Below are 27,495 nucleotides of genomic sequence, written 5' to 3' on the forward strand. Positions count from 1 at the left end.
AAGAAGACACACCTTGAAAAAACCTTCAAAATACCATCATGTAAAAAACGATTGCAGACTCAACTCATTAATTCTTCTTGATGGCCATCAGATATCTGCGGGGTTAATTGAGTGCCTCAAAGCTCAATTGGCCAAACACTTTATCTAAACTGTAAAGAACTCTGTTCTAACACGTACATTCTGGACTTTTAATCTTTTATACTGCAACTTTTCTTCAACACCCACACAACGACATGATAATCAACGAGTTGATTGTGGTCGTCAACTGGTAGAAGAGTAGGTATTTCGTGTCAAAAACCTTTAACATAGGAAAAGCTGTTTGTCATTTGAAAATCTGGTCCAAACATGAGCTTAAAAGAAAGTATACGGTATTGAAACGAAAAACCAAGGGGAGCACAAACACCATAGAGCCGAAAGAGCGTATCCATTAACAAGAAATATTAATAAACTGACTAACCTGGCGAAAATATCCGCGACTTCATCACGAAAAACGACGTCATCTTGGCACAAAAATCCAACTAACTTCACTTAAACCCAGTAAGTTTCAGGCTATATATATATATATATATATATATATATATATATGCATGACCCCCTGTTGTAGTGTATCTGAGATGAAGCACGAAAAGTTACATCATACGATAATAACAAAGGAGAATAATTCTTAGTTAATAAAGTGAATGGTTACACTATAGTTTTTGTGCACAGCACATATTCTCATTGATTTCTATACACCAATGAAGTTTCATTTCGAAATGTTGTATCAGATCAGAGATATAGACCTGAAAAATTTCATGATCATAAAAAACAAAGGGCAATAACTCTTATTTAAGAAAGTTATTATAAATACAAACATGAAGTTTCTTGTGGAAGCCTTGAATGGTATCTGAGATTGAGCCCGAAAAAGTTTTGTTACGGTCGACATACGACCGGACAACGCCAATTCTATATCCCTCTGCCTTTGACGGTGGATAATGCCGTTGCACAAGCATGTCAATTGAAAAAATAAAATGGCAATAACTCTTATTTAAGAAAGGGAAGGGTTATGGTTCTTGTACATGGCATTTCACATAATTGATATCTATACACATACATGTATGAAGTTTCATGTTGATATCTTATATAGTTTCTGAGATATAGCCAGAAAACGTTTTGTGACAGATTGACAAACGGATGGACAGCGCCAATTCTATATCCCTCCGCATGTGGCCTACTTGAGTCTGCTTTTGGCGTGCATGTACCATGTGGCTTCCTTCAAGGTTTAAGTACAAACTTGTGGTCAGCGACTTAAAAAACCACAATAAGCCAATGTTCTTAAATATTTCATTGCATGGGGAAGTTAGATGAAGCACGAGATTCGGGACACACTTTTTCTATGTAACATCCCCTAATGTGCGGTTATGAGCGGCATAATAAAATGAAAACTGATGACATTTTGGATATATTTAATGAGCTAGTGGTTGTGCAAATTGAAACAACAACATTTAAAAAGTTACAAAGCTGTGATGTTTATGGTGCATTTAAATGTAAATTCCTTTCAACTTAAAGATTAATCACACCAGTGTGCGCTTATTAAACATACATATACTAACAAAAATTGCTACTTTGTGAAGATACAGTAGCTTAGACATGCTCAATACCTATGGGAAAAATGTCACAAACATTGTCAAGAGTGCCCTTCCTATTGTAATGTTTTAAACATTCAATTCTGATGAAGCAAATCATGTATATGATGATTATCAATTTAATTACTATTACATTTCTTTTGATGATGTAGTGTAACAGGTCTTTAGATCTATATGACAAATTCTGTGAAAACACAGCTTCTACATAAACACAAGACTAAAGCTGACATATATACAGTAAATAAAACATCTCTAATAGCTCCGAATAAATACATCAAACAGGAATATTAAAAACTTATACTGTATGGATGCAATGAGAAGGTCTGTGGGAAAATTGGGCTTACTGCATGTAAAAAAAAGTGCCATCCCTGACTAGCATGTGCAGTCACACTTTCTGCCTAGACGGGATTTTGGTCAACAAGTCACTTTTTTTTAAACAAAAAATTCCATGAAAGCGGATAGTCATAATTGCAGTCTGCACAGGATAATCTGGGACAACACTTTAATCACACATATTAAGCCTAGTTTTCTCATAGCACTTTTCAAACTTAAACATGATTATGAAATAAGAAGTTGTCCATTCTGAGTTTTTAGAACTTTTAGGAATGAAATTTCATTAATCTTATTTCAAAATAGCAAACTGAGGTAAAATGTTATCTGATAGCAAAACATGTACCCTTATGCTAGATAAGCAATTCTCTCAACCCAGTGTAAGTACAAACTAAATTTAAGGAAACAAAGGACATAAATAACATATGGTGAGCAAAATCGTGTAGCAAATAACCAGTTATGATAAAAATAATACATAAAATAATATTGCATGATTGTTCATTCCAATTAGATTGTATTGCTGAAAGCCGAATGGGCAAAATGAAAATGTATAAATGGTCTTGAAGTAATTAATATTAAAATCGATTTCTGACAAACTTGGACCCCAGTGATTCTTTTAACATTATCAAAGCGGTAATTGACCAGAAAATAAAAAGAAATATATGGAACCTTGAGTGATTTTCTGTAACAATCTCCTGATCAGACTGCAAATTAGTGCAAGCTGGTGTGGGGCTATGCTGGCTGAACATGACATAAGACCCATTTTTGCAAGCTGCGGTTAAAATCTTTCTGTCTGAACTGTATAGATATAAGTGCATTGCAAAACTGTTGTGCTTGGACGGATTCATAATATCAGATCCACACTAGAACACATAAAAAACTATACATTACAAACAAATTATTATTGTAAATCATAATATGACCTAAAACATTTAATTGGTAATATTTTGTATACAATTATTTAACATGTTATAAAATATTTGATATCAAGAAATAAACCAAATTATGATTAGAATTGACAACTGCATACACAATTTCAAATAAAAGTGATTTTAGTACAAAATGTACAATAATGGTATGTATTTCCAAAACAGATAACACCATGAATATATTAGCATGAACACTTTTATTCCAATGACATAACTATCAAGGATAAAGTCTTATTCTAACTGTACATACCTCAATGCTACACCATGCTAATACAATATTGAGCTATTAATTAACCCAATTGTTTTTTTTTTAAATAGGAATGAATTGAATTATGCCAATTCACAATTCAATTCATTCATATTAAAAACTTTCTATTTCTCATCTGACCCCCTCTTCCATTTAAAAATCTCATGTATTATAACAAAAAAACACAAAAAGTTTAATTTATTTTTTTAACATCTATACATGTTCGGCAATTTCATTGCAACCTAATAAAATATACAGTATATGCAATAGTGTGAATGTAACAGATCAAAATACTAGAACATTTGAAAATGGATACTTATTGTCCCTCCAAAGAAAAAATGAACAAGAAGTACAGGTAGCTAAAAATATCAACTGCTTACAATACTAAAAAGCCAACAGAACCATTCATCTCTTGAATTATTTGCATAAATTGTATTATTAATATGAGCCGCCCACATGGAAAATGCGGCTAAACGCATGAGCGTAACGTGTCGTACCAGACTAATCTGTAATGACACTTGACTCAGATGCATTTAGACTGGTTTTCCCTGATCTTGGCTCATTCATTTCGGCAGCCTTACTTTACTTCAAACTACAAAAACAACAATGACAATATTGCCAGAAATGTTGAATACCGGTAATTAAAACAACATGATAACACATATTATAATATAAGACCAAATATTCCCTGCATACTGGATGTATGATTTTCTTGCTAATAGTTTTTAGAATTAACACACATGGAAGAACAGGTTATTAGAATAACAAGAGGGCCATCAGGCCCTAAGGCGCTCACCTGAAAGCCAAATGAACTAGACTATTCTGAAAAAAATGCAAGCTGATTCATGAAGATTATTTTGGACCAAAAAAGTGACTTTTAACATGTTTTTTTTTACCTTGTGACCTAGTTTTTGAGCTCATATGACCCAGCTTCAATCTCTGGCAAAATTTCATTGGGACAAATGTTCTGACTAAGTTTCATGAAGATTGGCCAATAAATGTGGCTAATATAGCGTCAACAAGTTTTCACTAAAGCCATATAAGGACAACTGCCCCCCCCCCCCACCCTGGCAGCCATGTTTTTCAATGAACCATAAGCATTTTCAAACTCACTCGAGCTATTGTTAGAACAAATGTTCTGATCAAGTTTCATAAAGATTGGATAATAAATGTGACTTCTAGAGTGTTAACAAGGTTTTGTAGTAAATAGCCATTTAAGCTAAAATGCCACGCCCCCTTGCGGCCATGTTTTTTTTAACGGATCTCAACCATTTTTGAACTTAGCCCAGATATTATTAGTTCAAATATTCTGACCAAGTTTCATAAGCGTTGGACCACATATGTGACTTCTAGAGTGTTAACAAGGTTTTACCATACAGTAAAGCCATATAAGGAAAACTGCCCCGCCCAATGGCGGCCATGTTTTTTATTCAACTTGAACCATTTTCAAACTAGTCCAAGATATTATTGGGACACATGTTTTGACCATGTTTCATGAAGATCGGACTAAAAATGTGACTTCTAGAGTGTTGACAAGGTTTTACTATAGCCATATAAGGAAAACTGCCATGCCCCCTGGCGGCCATGTTTTTCAGCCGACCAGAACCATTTTCGAACTCGTCCAAGATATTATTATGACACATGTTCTGACAAAGCTTCATGAAGATTGGACTAAAAATGTGACTTCTAGAGTGTTAACAAGGTTTTACTATAGCCATATAAGGAAAACTGCCATGCCCCCTGGCGGACATGTTTTTCAACCAACCGGAACCATTTTCGAACTCGTCCAAGATATTATTGGGACACATGTTCTGACAAAGTTTCATGAAGATTGGACTAAAAATGTGACTTCTAGAGTGTTAACAAGGTTTTACTATAGCCATATAAGGAAAACTGCCACGCCCCCTGGCGGCCATGTTTTTCAACCAACCGGAACCATTTTCTAACTCGTCCAAGATATTATTGGGCAACATGTTCTGACAAAGTTTCATGAAGATTGGACTAAAAATGTGACTTTTAGAGTGTTAACAAGGTTTACTATAGCCATATAAGGAAAACTGCCACGCCCCCTGGCAGCCATGTTTTTCAACCAACCGGAACCATTTTCGAACTTGTCCAAGATATTATTGAGACACATGTTCAAACCAAGTTTCATGAAGATTGGACAATAAATGTAACCTTTAGAGTGTTAACAAGGTAAATGTTGACGACGCACAACGGACAAAAGGCGATCACAATAGCTCACCATGAGCACGTTGTTCTCAGGTGAGCTAAAAAGACTAGACAATACTTCAACAATAAAAGACACAAATGGATCGGAATAAAAACATTTGCAGCACGATACAAACAACTGAATATTTGACAAAATTACTTTTTTTCTTGAATACATAAATAGATGTAAATATACTGAATCAACTTAGGGTGTCTTAAAAAATAAGTGATGTAATTTTCATACCTTTTTTTTATTATTATCAATATTTTATTAATTTTAATTCTTCAACAATGTTTATAAGTAACAACAATTTAAACCTTGTTAATTATGCCATAAACATAATACCCTATTCTCTGATATGTAAATGTGTATCATATATCACCATATGCTTTTAATTACCCTGATGCCTTTAGAATAATTTACTATTTTGATTGAAACAATAAATAAATAAAAAATACTTAACATCTCTATTCAGATTTTAGGAGCTTTTAGATTTCTCATTTGAGTTCGGAAGGACACAAACACATTTTTATCATGAAGAATTGATGGAATTATAAAGCCAGTGTGAAATACATGCCAATAAAAGTTATAATAAAAGATTAAGAAAGTTTTTATAGACAATGACTAAAAGAAAATAATTTATACAAAAATCCTTACCCTTATTAAAATCTAAATTGCAAATATCTTTCAAAAACTGTTAAGATTATGAATGTTCGTAGACAACCTTATACAAATGCAGACATAAAACAGCTATATAAAAAATACATGTACATGGAAATAAAACAATCATATATGTACTTAAAGAAAAGACTATAATACATGTTCATAAAGGAAAAGCAATGGTATAAATACATGGAGAAAAAACAAGTATACATATGCTTAAAGATACAAAACATAGAAACAAAATAACAATATCTAAAATATCAATGAAGTGTTTATAGATTTATCACAGAAGTGTCTAAAACGCAACGATAATAAAATCTGATTATTATTATTAGCCTGCGTGGACTGCACAAACTTAAACTTGGAAAGACACTATGCAAGTGTTTTAAGCCCCATTTTCTCACAGAATGACTGATTTCAAGTTGTCATACTGTTAACACAAAACACATATCACATAAATTTGGGAAAACAAGTAATTTCCAAAAGCAATGGATTTTTTTTTTCATTTTGATTTGTTTTATAAATAATCTGCTTGGATTTCAAGCACAATAAAATAATTTTGGAATAAATATTAAAAGGAAACGAAATGTAAGCTTTGATGAGAATATGCTTTTTTTTATACATTTTTCAAATCCTGAAAAGACAGAATTAAAACTTAAAGGTTAAAATTCAATACTGTAAATAACTTTCTCCTTTCCATGGGCAAAATATGTCAGTTTCATAATTATTTATCATCAATTGAACATAAAGTACAACAATAGCACCGCATTACAGGTGCCACGCTTGGCTGCGAAAGCTTGTCAGATTATTTTTTGTTTAGAGGTCACAGTGACTTTGACCTTTGACCTAGTGACCCAAAATGGGTGTGGCGTGTAGAACTCATCAAGGTGCATCTACATATGAAGTTTCAAAGTTGTAGGTGGAAGCACTTTGATTTTAGAGCACATGTACAGGTTTATGCTAAAGTTTTATATTAGAGGTCACAGTAACCTTGACCTTTGACCTAGTGACCAAAAAATGGGTGTGGCGTGAAGAACTCATCAAGATGCATCTACATATAAAGTTTCAAAGTTGTAGGTGGAAGCACTTTGATTTTAGAGCCTATGTTAAAGTTTTATATTAGAGGTCACAGTGACCTTGACCTTTGACCTAGTGACCAAAAAATGGGTGTGGCGTGTAGAACTCATCAAGGTGCATGTACATATGAAGTTTCAAAGTTGCACTTTGATTTTAGAGCCTATGTTAAAGTTTTATATTAGAGGCCACAGTGACCTTGACCTTGTGACCCAAAAATGGGTGTGGCGTGTAGAACTCATCAAGGTGCATCTACATACAAATTGTTATAGTTGTAGGTGGAAGCACTTTGATTTTAGAGCCAATGTTAAGGTTTTAGCACGACGCCTATGGCGGACTGCGGAAAACAAGCTGGCTATGACAATACTTCGGGTTTTCTCCGAAAACAGCTGAGCTAATAAAATTGCTATTTATCATTTGGCAGGTATAGAAATCATCTCCTTTTAAAGCTTATTACTTGCCTTGAATTTTGCCCAATCCAACATTAAGTCCACAGGTATGTAATGAACATCAATGAAATTATAATGAATCATTTAAAAAATAAAAACTTTGACAAATCAATCATTTGAGTTATAAATAATCAAAATAATAAATCTGTACAGTAACTGTGAAAAGAACTTCAATTCTTGGTAAGGAAATATATAATATGAAATTTATAATTATATAAATTACTTCCCTTGAAAATAATTGTCTCTAACAAATCTCTATTTTTAGTAGCAAATAATTAAAAGCCACTACCTTGACTGAGATTGACCACTCGAAATGTGCAGCGCCATGAGATACAGATGCATGCCAAATATATAAAGTGGCTTTGTTCAATATTGAATAATTTTCTCCCTTTTTAAAGCTGCTTACTTCCCTTAAATTTGCATTTTTACCGTAGATCGTAAAGGATGACCTTGAACTTTTACCACAATGTGTTTGTCAGAAACACAATGCCGCCTAATGCGCCGCTTTGATTTATTTAACAAAAATATATACGTGGGCAGGTCAGATAACTATGTCCATTTAAAGCTTATTACTTCCCTTGACTTTGTGTTTTTGACCCTAGACCTTGAAGGATGATGTTGACCTTGAAATTTTACAACTCAAAACGTGCAGCTCCATGAGATACACATGCATAATGATAATAATAATAATATTTAAATATATTAGCATAATCTAATATTTACTTAAGTGGACCACCATGATTAAATCCAGGTAAATAAAATAATTGATGCAGATCAAAGGGTTGTCATGCAATCATCACAGATAAAGTGACTCAATGGAATGTGCAGAAATATGTCTAGAACCAAGGTTCCAAAATCAAACCAGGTCCTCAGTTGGGAAGTTTTCTGTACTCGAAGATTGCCATCAGAATCTCCACAATCTGAAATAAACCAAGTAAGATTTCAAGCCTACATGACTTTATTGCACAAATCAAACTTCAATTATCTATCATTTAAATCAACAAAATGTCTACTGTTTTATCAAACATTGGTTCAACATGGGAATACAAATCAATATTTCAATAATTAAACAAGAGCACCGCCTTGCGGGTGCAGACCGCTCATCTATTTTCTTTTTAAAGGTGAAGGGACTCTCATTTTCAATCACAAAGGAGGGAGGAGTGGAGTGAAGAGGGGTGTATAGTGTGGGGTTGTGGACATTTATTACATTATCTTCCAAAAAAAGCGAAAAAAAAAAAAAAAAAAAAAAATCGGGGGGGGGGGGGGGGGGGGGGGGGGGGGGGGGGGGGGGGGGGGGGGGGGGGGGGGGGGGGGTTTTGGGTGCGATGGTGGTTGGACGGTATTTCAAACATAACCGTTTTAAAAAAAAAATGGGGGGGGGGGGGGGGTATAGTGTGAGGGTGTGGTGATAATTTGTGAAATGATCTTAAAAAAAAAAAAAAAAAAAAAAAAAAAAAAAAAAAAAAAAATCAAAAAAAAAAAATTGGGGGGGGGGGGGGGGGGGGTGGGGGGTGGGTATAGTGTGAGGGTGTGGTGGTCATTTGTGAGATGATCTTAAAAAAAAAAAAAAAAAAAAAAATTAGGGGGGGGGGGGGAGGGGGAGGGGGGGGAGGGCACGGGGGATGGTTTGGGTGAAGTCTATTGTGGTATGTCAGGTAAGAGTAGTTTCATCAAAGTATCAATCAAATCTAATCATAAATAAAGAAGTTATGGAAATTTTAGCAAAATTTAATAATTTGACCTTGAGAGTCAAGGTCATTCAAAGGTCAAAGTAAAATTCAAGTTGCCAGGTACAGTAACCTCATGATAGCATGTAAGTATTTGAAGTTTGAAAGCAATAGCCTTGATACTTCGAGTGGATCGAAACACAAAATTTAACCATATATTAAAAGTTACTAAGTCAAAAAAGGGCCATAATTCCATAACAATGACAACCAGAGTTATGCAACTTGTCCTTTTACTGTACCCTTATGATAGTTTGTGAGTGTTCCAAGTATGAAAGCAATATCTATGATACTTTAGGGGTAAAGTGGACCAAAACATAAATCTTAACCAAATTTTAAATTTTCTAAGTATAAAGGGCCCATAATTCCGTCCAAATGCCAGTCAGAGCTACATAACTTTGCCTGCACCGTCCCCTTATGATAGTTCATAAATCTTGCAAGTATGAAAGCAATAGCTTTGATACTGTAGGAATAAAGTGGACCTAAACACAAAACTTAATCAAATTTTCAATTTTCTAAGTATAAAAAGGGCACATAATTCTGTCAAAATGCCAGTCAGAGTTACATTACTTTGCCTGCACAGTCCCCTTATGATAGTTAGTAAGTGTTGCAAGTATGAAAGCAATAGCTTTGATGCTTAAGGAATAAAATGGACCTAAACACAAAACTTAACCAAAATTGTCAATTTTCTAAGTATAAAAAGGGCACATAATTCTGTCAAAATGCATGCCAGAGTTATCTAACTTTGCCTGCCCAGTCCCCTCATGATAGTAAGTAAGTGTACCAAGTTTGAATGCAATAGCATTGATACTTACTGAGAAAAGTGGAACTAAACGCAAAACTTAACCAAAATTTTCAATTTTTTAAGTATAAAAAGGGCACATAATTGTGTCAAAATGCACGCCAGAGTTATCTAACTTTGCCTGCCCAGTCCCCTCATGATAGTAAGTAAGTGTACCAAGTTTGAATGCAATAGCATTGATACTTTCTGAGAAAAGTGGACCTAAACGCAAAACTTAACCGGACGCCGACGCCAACGCCAACGCCGACGCCGACGCCAAGGTGATGACAATAGCTCATAATTTTTTTTCAAAAAATAGATGAGCTAAAATGATTTTTCCCCGCTCTACAATACAGTAGCATTATTTATGAACAGCCTGTAATGCATAGCCATAATCATTAGAGTTTCACTCATACATATGTAAGACCAGTAATACTGATTTATGAGCACCTGTTACATGTGTCACAGTTTCAATCTTTTCATAAATATAACAAGGCTTCTCTCCAGATGTGACATGTGCCCTAAAATAACAACCTTGTTCGGCTAAATTTTTTTGATTGAATTGGGACCTAATATGTCAAAGTGGAGTATAACATTTATGCTACAATTTGTCTGGTCATAAGAAAGCATTATCCTAAGTAATATTATCACAGTTACAGAGCGGTAGCAAAAATTTATTACATTTGACCTTGATTTGTGCCCTTGACATTTTGCAAAGCTGTACCCTACAAATCATCAGGTCAATGGGCAGAATAAGCCTAAGTAATGTTAAAACCCTCCCCAGCATTTAAAAGTTACAAACACAAAGCTAAATTCTGTGACCTTTGATAATTTATTTTAACTTGGCCTTTCGAGTTGGATCAAGAGCTAAACAAAACAAATTGTCTGGCAATGGAGAAGAATAACCAAAAGTTATTTAAACATTCTTGCGGCCTCTTAAAAATGAACAGAATAAACAGAATCTGGATGAATGAAGATACAAACTATCGTATATTTTCCAACACATAACACACATGGCTGCTTCAACTACTATAATTTTCTGTAGGCAGCATAAAAATGCTGATGTTACAACAATTTATAACAAAATATGTGTGAATGAATTATTACAAACATACATCAATATCATGTCATAAAAGTTCAATATAAGTTCAACCCTTTACCACTTAGATACGTATTTTGATGTATTTGTAGTACATAAGAAAGTTAACTTCAATTAAAGGCCTTTCTTACTGGATTCAAGTTTTAAAGTCTTCATATCCAACCCTTAGATACTGATCAGCAGCAAACAAAATAAAACCCGAACAGACTGCGAGTTACTTGCATGCTGTTCTGATTTTATACTGTTTGCACATGGCCATTTTCACTTTGCTTCTAAGCGGGAAAGGGATAATATTATAATTGTGGTCACTAATTAGTGTTCACTTACCATGAACACAGCCACAATTATGGCAGCAGTTCCAATGAGGATTCCATTCTGCTTCAGGTAATCCCTCAGTTTGTCATAGCATCCCTGAAGTGTTGAATATACACATCATTATGTGAAGAACATGAGAGGTTTGTAAAACTGTGTTTATGTCATTGCATTATTGAATGACCACACTTCTGTACATATAGACAATACAAGAGTTGTTTGTACAAGAGCTGTCAGAGGACAGCGTGCGCGACTTTTCGAGTGCTTGACAATATAATGTAAGCCATCATGTAGAGGGGGGTATAATGTGGGTGTGTGGTCATTTAATAGATGATTTTTCAAATATAAGAAAAAAAAGAAAGAAATTTTTTTTTGGGGGGGGGGGGAATTCTGGGGTGGGGCGAGGGGGATGGTTTGGGTGGAGTCCATTGTGGTATGTCAGGTCAGTGTTGTTTTGTCAAAGTATGAATCAAATGTGATCATAAATAAAGAAGTTATGGCAATTGAAGCAAAATTTATTAATTTGACCTTGAGAGTCAAGGTCATTCAAAGGTCAAGGTCAAATTCAACTTGCAGTAACATCATGATAATAAGAAAGTATTTGAAGTTTGAAAGCAATAGCCTTAATACTTTTGGAGTAAAGTGGATGGAAACACAAAATTTAACAAAATATTCAAAGTTACTAAGACAAAAAAGGGCCATAATTTCGTTGAAAAGCCAAGCAGAGGTATGCCCTGTACAGTCCCCTTAAGATAGTTAGTGAGTTTTCCAAGCATAAAAAGCAATAGCTATGATACTTTAGGAGTAAAATGGACCAAAACACAAAACTTAACCAAATGTTCAATTATCTAAGTATAAAAGGGGCCATAACTCTGTGAAAATGCTTGATAAAGTTGTCTGCTCTTGTTTATAGATTGGGGTCATGTTGGTAAAGAAGTATGCAAAATATAAAAGCAATATGTGAAAGGACATAGGAAATATTTGAGGTGGTACGCAAACTTTAAGATTGCAACGCTAACGGGAACGCCGACGCCAGGGTGAGTAGGGCAGCTCTACTATATATATTTCATATATAATAGTCAAGCTAAAAATGGATATGCCCCTGTAGGTAAGGTAACCATTAAGGTACAGAGCAGCTGTAGATCCAGCCCCACTTATGTCCTGTGCCCCTGTATGTCCAGAACCAATGTAGAGACTAGTGTATGGATCATTTACTCGAAATGACTCTGAAGTACCTGTCTGACTGTCATCAGAAAACTTTACTTACCCAGCCATCTTCAACCAAAGACCATAAACATTTGTACACATCACTTATCAATACCTGCATACCTTGGGGTCCATAGGTGAATTACTTAAGGGAAAATACTCAGTATTTAGTTAATTAACTTTAGATGATGCAGAAAATAGGATTAAAGCCAGACCACATTTTTCGTTAACACTTTTACGTACTGAAAACTGCATTCTAATTTTATCATTTAAAACTTTTTTGTTTCAGCAAGATTGCATGAAAAGCAAAATCATATTGCAACATAATCATGTTCGTTAAGTAAGTAATTGAAGTACTTGGTGTCTGAATAGATATAAAGAATTGTCTCAGATTGGGGATGAAACCAGAAACCTCCTGATTCATAGGAGAACATCCAATCCACTACACCAGTGCGACCTGCAGAAACCTCCTGATTCATAGGAGAACATCCAATCCACTACACCAGTGCGACCTGCAGAAACCTCCTGATTCATAGGAGAACATCCAATCCACTACACCAGTGCGACCTGCAGAAACCTCCTGATTCATAGGAGAACATCCAATCCACTACACCAGTGCTACCTGCAGAAACCTCCTGATTCAAAGGAGAACATCCAATCCACTACACCAGTGCGACCTGCAGAAACCTCCTGATTCATAGGAGAACATCCAATCCACTACACCAGTGCGACCTGCAGAAACCTCCTGATTCATAGGAGAACATCCAATCCACAACACCAGTGCTACCTGCAGAAACCTCCTGATTCATAGGAGAACATCCAATCCACTACACCAGTGCGACCTGCAGAAACCTCCTGATTCATAGGAGAACATCCAATCCACTACACCAGTGCTACCTGCAGAAACCTCCTGATTCATAGGAGAACATCCAATCCACTACACCAGTGCGACCTGCAGAAACCTCCTAATTCATAGGAGAACATCCAATTCACTACACCAGTGCGACCTCCAGAAACCTCCTGATTCATAGGAGAGCATCCAATCCACTACACCAGTGGGACCTGCAGAAACCTCCTGATTCATAGGAGAACATCCAATCCACTACACCAGTGCAACCTGCAGAAACCTCCTGATTCATAGGAGAACATCCAATTCACTACACCAGTGCGACCTGCAGAAACCTCCTGATTCATAGGAGAACATCCAATCCACTACACCAGTGCGACCTGCAGAAACCTCCTGATTCATAGGAGAACATCCAATCCACTACACCAGTGCGACCTCCAGAAACCTGATTCATAGGAGAACATCCAATCCACTACACCAGTGCTACCTGCAGAAACCTCCTGATTCATAGGAGAACATCCAATCCATTACACCAGTGCTACCTGCAGAAACCTCCTGATTCATAGGAGAACATCCAATCCATTACACCAGTGCTACCTGAGGAAACCTCCTGATTCATAGGAGAACATCCAATCCACTACACCAGTGCGACCTGCAGAAACCTCCTGATTCATAGGAGAACATCCAATCCACTACACCAGTGCTACCTGCAGAAACCTCCTGATTCATAGGAGAACATCCAATCCACTACACCAGTGCGACCTGCAGAAACCTCCTGATTCATAGGAGAACATACAATCCACTACACCAGTGCGACCTCCAGAAACCTCCTGATTCATAGGAGAACATCCAATCCACTACACCAGTGCTACCTGCAGAAACCTCCTGATTCATAGGAGAACATCCTATCCATTACACCAGTGCTACCTGCAGAAACCTCCTGATTCATAGGAGAACATCCAATCCACTACACCAGTGCGACCTGCAGAAACCTCCTGATTCATAGGAGAACATCCAATTCACTACACCAGTGCGACCTGCAGAAACCTCCTGATTCATAGGAGAACATCCAATCCACTACACCAGTTCAATTATAGATTGTGTAGTTATATGTCTCCGTGTATCAATTATGTCAGAATAGATGGTGTACTGACATATGTCAATATAACACTTACATCAGTGTAGATGGTGTAGCTGTACCATTTACGTTAGTATAGATGGAGTAGTTATACCACTTATGTCAGTATAGATGGTGTAGTTGTACATTGTACCCCTTACCGGGTATGTCAGTATAGATGGTGTAGTTATACATGTCCATATTCAGTATAGATGGTGTAGTTATACATGTCCATATTCAGTTTAGATGGTGTAGTTAAACATGTCCATATACCACTTACATCAGTATAGATGGTGTAATCATACATGTCCAATTACCACTTACGTCAGTAAAGAGGTTGTAGTAATACATGTCCATATTCCTAATATGTCAGTATAGATGGTGTAGTTATACACAGGGCTTTTTTTCCTTCTTTATGAGTGGCCGTGGAAGGACATTTCACAATTTTGAAAAGGACAATTCACAAACCTTACATGACCGTGAATTTTTACAAAATGGGCCGTTTTTCACAATTTTAATAATTTCACGACTCGGTTTTTCACAATTTTAAGAAGTTCGCGACTCAATTTTTCACAATTTTGAAAAGTTCGCAACTCAATTTGTCACAATTTTGAAAAGATTGCAACTCATTTTTTCACAATTTTGAAAAGTTCGCGACTCATTTTTTCACAAAGTAAGGGGGCCAGGGCCGCTTCACAAAGTCAAGAAAAAAAGCCCTGATACATGTCCATTACCACTACCGTCTGTACAGATAGTGTAGTTATACCTTTTTTGTCATTATATATGGTGTAGTTATACATGTCCATATACCACTTACATCAGTATAGATGGTGTTGTTATACCCGTCTTTATACCACTTACATCAGTATAGATGATGTAGTTATACCACTTTCGTCAGTAGATAGTGTAGTTATACATTGCACCACTTACCGGGTATGTCAGTATAAATGGTGTAGTTATACATGTCCATATTCAGTATAGATGGTGTAGTTATACATGTCCATATACCACTTACATCAGTATAGATGGTGTAATTATACATGTCCGATTACCACTTACGTCAGTAAAGATGTTGTAGTAATACATGTCCATATACCTGCTATGTAAGTATAGATGGTGTAGTTATACATATCCATTACCACTTTCTTCTGTAAAGATAGTGTAGATATACCTTTTACGTCAGTATAGATAGTGTAGTTATACATCTCCATATACCACTTACGTCAGTGTAGATGGTGTAGTTATACCACTTAACATCAGTATAGATGATGTAGTTATACATGTCCATATACCACTTAAATCAGTATAGATAGTGTAGTTATACATGTAAATATACCACTTATGTCAGTATAGATGATGTATTTATACATGTCCGTATACCACTTACGTCCGTATAGATGGTGTAGTTATACGTGTTCACAGGATCCACCTTGTTGGGATCACCATATGGGGCCCAGTTCTCGTACTGGGTCGAGTTGGTGTTGTTTGGGTCGAGACGGCCTGTGCACAAGACCAGGTCAGACTTCTTATCACAGCAGCTGTCTGGTACCAGGCTTCCATCTTTAGGTAATACAACATGGAACACATTGTATTTGGTGAGGTTTAAAAAAAAATTACTCATAAAATGGGCATCAATTTGGAGGCTTTTTCACACAAACAAGTGTATTTATTATGTGGTTATCTCCGCCGTCTGTTTGTCAATTTGTCTGTCCTGGCCACTATCTCATACACTATTAGCACTAAAACCTTGAAACTTACACACATGGTATCTATAAGCATATGTGCGACAGTGCACTATTTGGAATTTTGATCTGACCCCTGGTTCAAAAGTTATGAGGGTTGGGGTGGGGCCGGGTCAAAGATTTTCACTAACAACATGCAGCATGGGAATACATGTTGGCCTCTGCCTCGCCATTTCTAGTTCATAGTGTTCTAGTTGTTTGTGTTCTATCCTGTTATCTATCCTGGGTACAATAAGCAAATGGCTACTTCAATGTCAGAGATTGTGTTCTTAATCAATTTACTGTATTTTTAAATGGTGTTTCATGCAGGCATGTCCATACCTTTATTTTGGAGGGATTTCTTTTTAAAGTCCTTACCTGTGTACAGTTTTGAATACAAATCAATTGAATGATGCTATTAAATATGCAGATGTCTAATTTAGTCATTGCTAGGCAATGCTCACAAAAATACACAAAGTAAATGGTAAATCAAGCACTGTTTCATATATCATTAAAATTGAGCTGGGCTGTCAGAAATGGGGCTTAATGAATGTGAGTAAAGTGTCATCCCAGATAAGCCTGTGCAGTTTGCACACGCTGATCAGGGATGACACTTAATGTTTAAATTTGATTTTCCCATAGAAGAAACTTCCTTTCAACAAAAAATGCAATAAAAGCGAAAGTATCTTCCCTGATTAGCCTGTGCAGACTACGCAGGCTAATCTGGGACGACACTTTGTGCACATGCTTTAAGTCCTGTATTGTAGTAGAGTTCTACTCAATGGATGTGACGTACTTGAGTACTTGTCCTTGTACCAGAAGCTCTCTCCCTGGTAGAGGAACCAGGACTTGTGGGACGTGATGTTACCCGAGGCTCCACAGCATGCAAACTGGGAATACAAATGTAAAAACATGAAATGTGATGGAGGATTCAATGTGCAGTACTTAACCCATTTATGCCTAGTGGACTCTCCCATCCTTCTAAATTGGATCATTTTATTTTCAAAATTAGGGATTTCTAGTATACTTATTTCTATATTTAGAATATTTCTTACAGAAATTCTTTTAAGCAAACAGCGCAGACCCTGATGAGACGCCGCATCATGCGGCATCTCATCTGCATCTATGCTGTTTGCCAAGGCCTTTTTTCTAGACTTTAGGCATAAATAGGTTAACCCTTTTCCACTAAGATATCCATTTTGAATTTTTGATGCTTTTTTAGTCCCTTAGTAAATCATATTAAATAAGAGACCTTTCTTACTTTATTCAAGATTTAAAGGCTTGATTTCCAACCATAAGATACTGAAAAGCAGCAAACGGCTAGTTGGATTAGCGTGATGCATATTGTAGGCAGAGTGATAAAAACTATTATTGGCCACTCGCAGAGAAATTCACTGTACAAGTAGGCGACTGAATGTCCAATTTCTATATTGTGATTTGCACCTCCCCTGTAGAAAACAGCGTATATGCGGATAATCTGACATCGGAGGGACTTTCACCAAAATGTTGAATGGACGTTAAACTGCCATTTTTTGGCGTAATTTACGACATAACATCCTTTTACAGAAGTGCTGGGTCGGCGATAGAGGGTTTGATAGGCAATACTTACACTAGTCTGTATATCATCCCAGTGTTCAGTGATGTAGGGATAAATAGGCAGTCCATATTTCTCTCGCACACTATCCTCCAGACCCCGTTTCACAGAAACTTCGATCTGTTAAAGGTAAACAGAATATACACACTGATCACTTTTAGCATTTCTGGGGACCATTGCAGGGAATAAAATTGACATGACAAAGAGTATCAATGTATTAGTGCTAAAACGAAATTCGATCCATATGATTATCCAAGAGCATCGTTTAATTCCACCGCATTCAGCTTTGGTTTGGATCGGACTTTCGTTGTTTAGTTGTCTGTAACCTTTTTTTGATTGTTTTTTATTCTTAGGCGAAGTATCATACTTATTTTGTTTGCTGCCAGGTTTTGTGATAAAATTATAATTCTTATAAGTATATTATTCTCCATTCCTTTATTTTCCTAGATTCAAACTTTGAATTTATATATTTGGATTAAAAAAGGATCAGAAGGCAAACTATTGGACTCCTTGCAACCCTACAATTTATTATTAATAAGTAACAAATAACATTTGATACATATACATAAAATAGGAACTCAAATTATTTTCAATAATGTATTTTATTAATGAATAAAAAACTATTATAATATAAAGTCAATTAAAATATAAAAATTACAAAAATAAGTCTGCTTATTTATTTCATAAGTCCATACAAATAAAAAACTAACTCATTACTCTTAAATTGTTATGATATTCTGATATCCCTACATCCCTAATTATCAGGCTATGAATCATCTTCCTTCATGAAAGGCAAACAGGTTAACTCTTTCAAGACATTTTAGCAGAAGACAAATTTCCCAGCATGCAAAGGTTTAATACTATAAGTACATTTACCTCTCCTATAAAGACATAGCCAAGAATTCCCGCTGCGCACAGGCCAAAAGCTGTAAACGTCATAATTGATAAATGCTGAAAAAAAGAACAAATGGTGTCACTGTGAGAAAACAAATGACATGAAAGTGTGATCTTGATCATCCAAGTTGAAAACAACAGACAAGTTACTGACAATTTATTTTTTGAAAAAAAGCAAGCAAATCTCAATGTCCACTATTGAAATATCCACTATTGATATATGAATTTTCATAACAATCTAATTCATCTAAATAGAATAACAATATTATGCTTTGCACATGAACATTACATCTAGGGAAATATATGTTTCAAAGAAAGAGTTATGGTTCATTTACTCTGCACTTCCTCTCAGTCTTCAATAAATATATTAAGTTTTGTTAAAATCCCATGGCTCATTTTTAGTTATGAGCTGCACCAGCATGATATTATGGTGCAAAAATGGGCTCTTCACAAGAAAAATAGGAAGCAAAATAACTCACAAAAAGAAGAGCTTTAATAGTTGCTGTACTCTTCACTTACCCACAATTTTCTCAGTGAAGTTTCATATTTATATCTTAATTGGAATTTTAGTATGCACTAGAAAATTAACAAAGGAAAATAACCCTGTTAATATTGAAGAAAGAGTTATGATACTTTTACTATGAATTATCCTTCAACATTCAAATTCAATATTTTTCATGTTAAGTTTGCAATAGTAAATTACAGTATGTAATACGTTGAACACCCAAAACAAAAACAAACTGAAATAACTCCAAAAATACTATAGACAGAATTCTGGTCCGTAAACCTGGCACTTTCTCTAGATATCTTCTTTTAATATATAAGCTTTATTTTATTCCCTTCAAGAGTTCTGAATTTATGCTTGGCACTGGAAAAACACATGGTAATAATTCTGTAATACTGCTCTGTGTACAAACATGTTTCAAAACCCTAGCCTCATTTTACAGGTTTAAAAAAGAGTATAACTCTTTAATCCATATACTGGCCAAGATTACTCACAAAGCCCAGAAGACATTTCTGTGGTATAAAGACTCCCAGGAGGCCTATGATCATGATGAAGATGGTGATGGAGCCACACACAATCATGATCACAGAGTCCACCTGGTACAGGGCCGCGTCAAGGAGTGTGCTCACTGTACGGCTGCCGTAGTTCACCTCGTGTGTCCAGATACCAATAAACAGGATTACCATACCCCCCACCTGCAAAACAGTGTTGGGTGTTGTGAAAGCATGCTAAGCAGGTTGGGTTGACTGCCATGTTTTGACAAACGGGACAAACATATGCAAATGCAACTCTTCGCCTTTTTGATTTCAGTGAACAGGGAAATTTTTCCCTATTTTTTCCAGTACATTGGAAAAAAAAATGAAATAGGGAAAAATTGTCGCATTGGGAATTGTTCTGTTTTATGGTTCCAACTTTATATAGATGAAAAATGCTGCCATGTGTGACTTTAAATAGCATAACATGTACTTCAAAAGGTAACAAGCAGGCCTGTATGACGGATTGAACAAATTTAATTACAAGATTCCAACTTTACAGGGTATTAAATGTTTGACAGACCTTTTAGAGTTTTATTCCGAGGTGTCATAGATGGCAAATAAACAACAAGACTATTGCCAAGCAATAAAAGTCCCCTACCGGCTCCACCATTGTCAGAAATTCCTCTATTGTCAGAATATTTTTTTGTTGCCATAGCAACCAGAATTTTTTACGTAGGAACAAAATGAAATGACGTGCATTATGTCCATATTGCCATCTATCCATGTTGGAAGTTTCATTAAAAAAATTTAAAGTTATTGCAGGATCCAGAAATCCACCATTTTCAGCAGTATTTCTAGTCTATTTGTTGCCATAGCAACCATAATTTTTGACTGAGGAACAAAATGAAATGACGTGCATAATATCCATATTGCCATCTATCCATGTTTCAAGTTTCATGAAAAAATATTAAGAACTTTTTAAGTTATCGCAGGATCCAGAAACCCCCCCCCCCTATATTTAGCAGTATTTCTTATCTATTTGTTGCCATAGCAACCAGAATTCTTGACGTAGGAACAAAATGAAATGACGTGCATAATGTCCATATTGCCATCTATCCATGTTTCAAGTTTCATGAAAAATATGAAGAACTTTTAAAGTTATTGCAGGATCCAGAAAAAACACCATTTTCAGCAGTATTTCTAGTCTATTTGTTGCCATAGCAACCATAATTTTTGACGTAGGAACAAAATAAAATGACGTGCATAATATCCATATTGCCATCTATCCATGTTTTAAGTTTCATGAAAAAATATGAAGAACTTTTAAAGTTATTGCAGGATCCAGAAAAAACAAACATTTTCAGCAGTATTTCTAGTCTATTTGTTGCCATAGCAACCAGAATTTTTGACGTAGAAGCAAAATGAAATGACATGCATAATGTCCATATTGCTATCTATCCATGAAAAAATATAAAGAACTTTTAAAGTTATCGCAGGAACCAGAAAAAACACCATTTTCAGCAGTATTTTTAGTCTATTTGTTGCCATAGCAACCAGAATTCTTGACGTAGGAACAAAATGAAATGAGGTGCATAATGTCCATATTGCCATCTATCCATGTTTAAAGTTTCATGAAAACATATTAAGAACTTTTAAAGTTATCTCAGGATCCAGAAAAAAAACCATTTTCAGCAGTATTTCTAGTCTATTTTTGCCATAGCAATCAGAATTCTTGACGAAGGAACAAAATGAAATGATGTGCAGAGGCGTACCCAGAAATTGTTTAGAGGGGGGGGGGGGGGCTGAACTGGGAAGGGTGCGGGAGGGGAGTCCCCTCCTGTGGATTTTTTTTTGAAATGGCACCTTGATATGATGCAATTTCCTGCTGTCTAATCAGCATTTTTGCATGATAAAAGTGCATGAAAATAGATAAAGTCATCGAAGATAATTAATTACTTCAAAGTTTTCAATACATTTGCTTTTTACGTAATTAAAAAGTACAATTTGATCAATTTTTTTGGAAAGTACCTGATAGCAGCAACAGACTCATTTTCAGTTGGAACATTAGTTTTTTGCTTTTGTTCCAAATGGATTCAAGTGTTGCCTGTTGGCGTTTCATTTTGAAAATGATTTAGTTTCATACTAGCAAAGTAATTCTTCATTTTTGAGTCCTTTTAATTTCAAAAACTATGGATGAACATCAAAGCAGTTAGCCCAATTTGTAAAAAAAATTAAAACAAATTGACATTCATTAAGTGTGCTGTTGAATTTCACTGGCAATAACTTGTTACTCAAAAGGATTATCACTCTCAAGAGCTAATACCAATTAAATTCATAAAAGAAACTTACTGAAAAATTAATGATGATTGTCCATTGCATTCGTCTAATCAAATAGCGCAGTTTATCACTTACAGTCAATGAAGCGTGCAATTTAGCTAGCGAAGGTTAGATCGTCTGTACACATGCCTGGGGGCTAATCACACAAATCGACAGCTGTTTAAGGCTTAATTAGGGGCATATGACAGGAAATTCACAAGTGAATTGAAACTGCAAGGGGCTCATTAAAAAAAAATCATATCTAGCCAGCCAGCTGGGAGGGGGGGGGGGGGCTTTAGCCTCCTAGCCATCTATCCATGTTACAAGTTTCATGAAAAAATATGAAGAACTTTTAAAGTTATCGCAGGATCCAGAAAAGTGTGACAGACACACAGAGCGAAAACCATAAGTCCCTTCTGGTGAAACCAGTAGGGGACAAATAATGCAACTTAAAAGTTTAAACTTACACATTAACACTTGCCCCCTCAGAAACAAAATGAAAATTACTATATACAACCAGCATAAAACCAGAATGGCCTGTGAGAAGCTCACTGTCTGTTCAAGTTTTATGCTGGTTGCTGCTCATCAGTATCTCAGGGTTGAAAATGAAGGCTTTAAAACTGAAATCTAGTTAGAAAGGTGTTGAGTTCAATGTGAGTTTTTAGTAGACAACAAATGAGTCAAAGTAAAAAGTGGGTATCTTTGTAGTAAAGGGCTAACCACATCTTACCAGAATGAAGAGCATGATGAGGTAGAGAAGTTTCCGGTAGAGCAAGGAACACTTGTCATTTCTGGAGTTGCTCCTCGTCACTAGTTCATCAAATTCCATTGTCATTTTTCAGCCATATACGAGCAACCTTACCTAGTTTGATTTACAAAAGTTAAGCATGAATAAGGAACTACTCAGCGTTATAGATAATTTTTTACCCATGGGGGTAAATACCCCCACTTTTCAAAGCATGGGGATAAATGGTCAAATTTTGCCTTGCTTGAAGGGTAATTTGCTAAAAGTTAAACCAGAATATAGCCGGGGTACAGACACGCTACTTTAATAATGTTAAACACAATTAACCATTAACTATGTGTATTCCTTCATATTAGTTGGTTTCTTAATTTCTTGTCATTTTAACTTGTATTGTTGGCAGATTACATTTAAGAAGATCTTGGTTCTTATCGTCCACCACCGTGAGCCATGGAAAACTTTCAACAAGCGCTTGACTGTCTGCTAAAAAATCAATACTAAATTAACCATGCGTCTAGATGATTCAGAGTAAACATACCGACTGTCTAACTATTTCTACAATCCAGCTCTAATTTTTACGATAACCAGTCTCATATTTTGGCTAAAGACAATCAGCTGTTTATATTTTTTGTTTACGATGTACCAGGGTTCGACATTAACTTTTTTTACAGCAAGACCATCGGACCAGCTGCTCTTAAAATGTACTAGCCCGAATCTGATGTCTACTAGACCATAAATGACATAGCAAATAAGCACAATTGTTTCATGTAACTGTTTAATCAGGATTTATCAGTAAATACCGGTAATCAGTGAACACCAGAAAGTTATTTTTATGCATAGAGTAAAACGAAAAAATAAAACTATTTTATTGCTTTTCTTCGTCAAATTCAAGCCATGGGAACTGAATCGATTTTCCATAGGATGAAATTGACCTTTTTGTTTTTCTTCATATTTACGTTTCCTGTCAGTTTTACCGTCGGATTCTTCTTTATTAGCTGATTTGTCAGACGAAAATTCGAACTTGGACAAAGCCATTATTTAAATTACATTATCTTGTGTGCAATGCAAAAATGTTTACATTGACGATACCGATTTTTCGATAGAAGTCGTAAAAACATGCTGTTAAGTTTTACGACACTGCAGAAAATCATTAATATTCATAACGTCTTGACGAATGAAACAAGCAATTTAATTCCTGCGGGAAGCTCTCATTCGTGTCTAAAAATAGTGATGAATCATGTGAATGCTCCGCGTTAATTTATATACGATAGTTTTGTTCTGATGTAAATAACGGATATGAGAGTAATTTTACACATTAAGGAAAAAGTTTTTCCCAGAAGTTAGTTATATGAATCAGTATTTTTATTTTTTATGTACGACCAGTCGGACAAGCTTATCCGCAGTTTTACTAGCCCGACCATCGATCTTACTAGACAATGTCTGTCGGACGTGCCTTAGTGTCGAACCCTGTGTACGCAGAGAATTTACAGCATTAGCGTAAGTCCAGATTGGCTTGCTTAAATGTATGCACGGAAATGATAAATTGAGGGTATCTTGATATTTCTAATGCGTATTTTTACGCTGATACGCAGCTATGTAGAACGCTGTTATTGTACCAGTTCATTATAGATAAAGATTAGTGCCTATTCGCTATAATTTAAAATAGCTTTTATTTGTTTTTGTGTGTATAATTTCGATTATATAAAATTATATAAACTTGATTGTTGCTTTTGATGGTATGTAAGATCTTTGTTCATTCATGTTTGATTTAATTAGAGTGACATCTAACCTATTTTTTGTAGAAATACCCAACATAATAAATAAATTGAATAACAGACAGTGGTGTTGTTTTTTTTGTGACTACACTTATAATTTATGGATTTTTCGTCATTAAAACAAATTCTGAAATGAATTGAATTCAAATATGATTGTATATTCACTCATTTATATGATAAATTTAAATGGTGTTTACAAGCGAATGATTATTTCTTTAATAACGCGAGAATACCATGTTGCAGTCACAGGTGGAAGTAACGTACCCAGGATAGTATTTTTCATATATATATTTTTTAGGAGCCCAATATATTCAAATAAATATATAAAATCATGTTTAATGAGAAAAAAATTGACAAAGAGCCATGAAAAAAAAATCCCCACTCTCAATATCAGAGGGTGGGGATTTTTTTTCACGGCTCTTTGTCAATTTTTTTTTCTCATTTAACATGATTTTATGTATTTATTTGAATATATTGGGCTCTTAAAAAAATAAATAACAAAAAAATACTATCCAGGGTACGTTACTTCCACCTGTGGTTGCAGTCTATAGACGAGTTAATTGTTATTGTTTACATTCGGGATTTTCCGCGCATGCGCACTGACTGGTTGGCAAAAACACTGGTTACAGTAACGTAAAACATGTATAAAGGGCTTTTGTTTAGTCAATAAATTGATAATAAATACGAAATAAACATTAAAACTCTTTAAAAAAAAAGGGCAAATATAGCATATTTAGTACCAAATAAATGTATATTCACAAATAACATTTCCTCTTCATAAAAATACGAAGTAGTTATTAGCATAGAGTAAACGTGATCGGAAGACTTAATACTGACAATTCCACAAAACAAAACAATAAATTAGCCGTATTCTTTCTGATAATAAGACTTGAATAAATTATATTTAAACACTAATAAAACATATTTTAATTGTATTATAATTTTAAGTGGTGTGGATAGTGTTTTATTTCATCAGCGATCAATAGAGTCAGAGGTGCATTTAATCAATTATAAAAAAAGCCCTAAAAAGCGGAATACAGTACTATTTTTAAATATTGTGGTAATTTTCTTTTACATTGAATGAATTTACGTTTCGTTTACATTGAATGAATATAAATTCAATTTACCATACAAACGGAAAAACCCTGCATATTAATTACCCAAATGTAACTGTCTTTGCATGTATATTGAAATCTCTATTAGTAATAAGGAGTGATAAAAATATAGCATTTTATGATAGATGCATATATTTAATTTATCTAACGGCCCCTTTTGTGACTGCTTATGTTCATGATCGTGTTTCGGACCCTGCAGTAATGTACAATCTTTACACATAATAGCGGAGTTAACTTTTGCCGGTACCCGTTAAATACCTTAATTGCATAGCAGTAAAATTGCACAATATTTAAATGCATAGTTATTAAACAATGTATTATTAAGTTTAACTGGCTAATAAATATATACACTCGTTCCCGTTAATACATTTCCGACAAATGTCTTCATTTTTGTTAAAATATTTCATAAAAAATTAACTTATCAGTATTTTTAGCTTTAAAATGTGGCTTAAATGATTGCTCAATATGCCAAGAGATGACATAGAGGTATCGTGACTTATGTTTACTGACCAGACACTCGTCTGCAACATGTGGTTTATGCAGGGGTCCAAGTGTAGGTCCCTGGGTTTATGACACCATGTTTTCTTTGTAATTGTCTGGACAGTATCCGATCATAACGAGATAATCGGTTTGTGATAACAAAGGTGCAATTATACACCGGGATATAAATGCTGCAACAAAGAGTGCCAAAATTAGTGTGAACAATAAAATAAAACAATTACATTACATAAAAGAATTTATTGAATGTGTAAGAAGGCAAGTTTTTCCAGACACAAAGGTTCAAATCAGTTACCCTATGTCGCGTACATACAATTGACCTATTCGTTGTTTGTTTTTATCCTTATTTGTTTTCGTTCATTAAATTTAATTCATTCTAAAAGAATTTTAATTTCTGAGAAGTTTTTAACTAAAAATGGTCGCGATGAAGTGCCAAGTAGAGAGATTTTTGTTTAACCACATACCGAGCTCTTAGATTGTGTTCCACTCCCGAGTTCGTTGTCAGTAAAAACAAATAATAATAAAAACAATAAAATCGTTCCAAAGATGCATTTCCTTGCATGCTAATGTTTTATTCAGACATAATTAGTAAAATTATATTCGATATTGTGCATGATTATCATTAAAAACGAAGATTTCGTCAACCTTCTCTATATGCGCTTATATAAATTGCACCTCTTTTGCCAACCAGTGGGCGGAGTCTAAACTTTGCAGGTGCGTGTGACGTCACGCGTTAACTCGTCTATTGACTACATTGTCCCCAGTCAATAAGTGATTCATTTCACGTACGAATATATAAATCAATAGCTTGATGCTTTCGATGAACGTGGATTTGACATCATTCACGAAGAGCTCACATTGAGCTTTATATTATACAAGAATTCCTCAAATATGATTAACATGTTACCTGTTGATTGTTGCTTGTTGTTGTTTACAGTACCTGCAAAATGGCGACCGGCTACAGATCAATCACTCTGGATCAGCAGACGATTTATTTCATAAATCAATCTCTGGGTTAATGGTCGCCATCTTTCGAACTACTTTCAAAAGTACAACAACAACAATAACAGTAGAAGACAATTTTAATTGCGAAAAGTTGAAAAATTGAGTACATGTGTCACGGTTGTTGAGTGAAATAGTGTTATTTTTAACTGTGTATGAAGCATGTGAACTGGTAGTGGAATAACCGAATTGTTTGTGGAAATGGAATTAAGTCAAGAAATATATCTAATAATTCATCATCG

General features: G+C 35.1%; 1 protein-coding gene across 2 annotated transcripts; it reads right to left on the minus strand.

Annotated features, from left to right (window-relative positions):
• Positions 1-1,428: 1,428 nt before the first annotated feature.
• On the minus strand, positions 1,429-27,212 carry LOC127862311 (tetraspanin-11-like). 2 transcript variants are annotated; one of them, XM_052401378.1, is made up of 9 exons: positions 27,159-27,212; positions 22,852-22,983; positions 19,824-20,024; positions 18,807-18,881; positions 17,946-18,050; positions 17,133-17,226; positions 16,003-16,175; positions 11,461-11,544; positions 1,429-8,449 (listed from the first exon to the last, which is right to left on the minus strand). In XM_052401378.1, exons 2-9 carry the CDS (start codon positions 22,954-22,956, stop codon positions 8,399-8,401), a joined length of 888 nt encoding a protein of 295 aa, XP_052257338.1. In that variant the 5' UTR covers positions 22,957-22,983; positions 27,159-27,212; the 3' UTR covers positions 1,429-8,398. The 2 variants fall into 2 exon arrangements, with proteins under 2 accessions (XP_052257338.1, XP_052257339.1); XM_052401379.1 differs by lacking the exon at positions 27,159-27,212 and adding an exon at positions 23,272-23,357.
• Between the last annotated feature and the right edge of the window lie 283 nt (positions 27,213-27,495).

This window comes from Dreissena polymorpha, chromosome 16 (genome assembly GCF_020536995.1).
Source record: "Dreissena polymorpha isolate Duluth1 chromosome 16, UMN_Dpol_1.0, whole genome shotgun sequence".
NCBI lineage: Eukaryota > Metazoa > Mollusca > Bivalvia > Myida > Dreissenidae > Dreissena > Dreissena polymorpha.

Coding starts and splice junctions, on each gene's coding strand:
- LOC127862311 (XM_052401378.1), bottom strand. CDS start 22,956: ATGACAATGGAATTTGATGAACTAGTGACGAGGAGCAACTCCAGAAAT. Junction 17,227..17,945: donor GGGATGATATACAGACTAGT/GTAAGTATTGCC, acceptor TTGTATTCCCAG/TTTGCATGCTGTGGAGCCTC. Junction 11,545..16,002: donor ACTACACCATCTATACGGAC/GTAAGTGGTATA, acceptor TCAACACTTCAG/GGATGCTATGACAAACTGAG.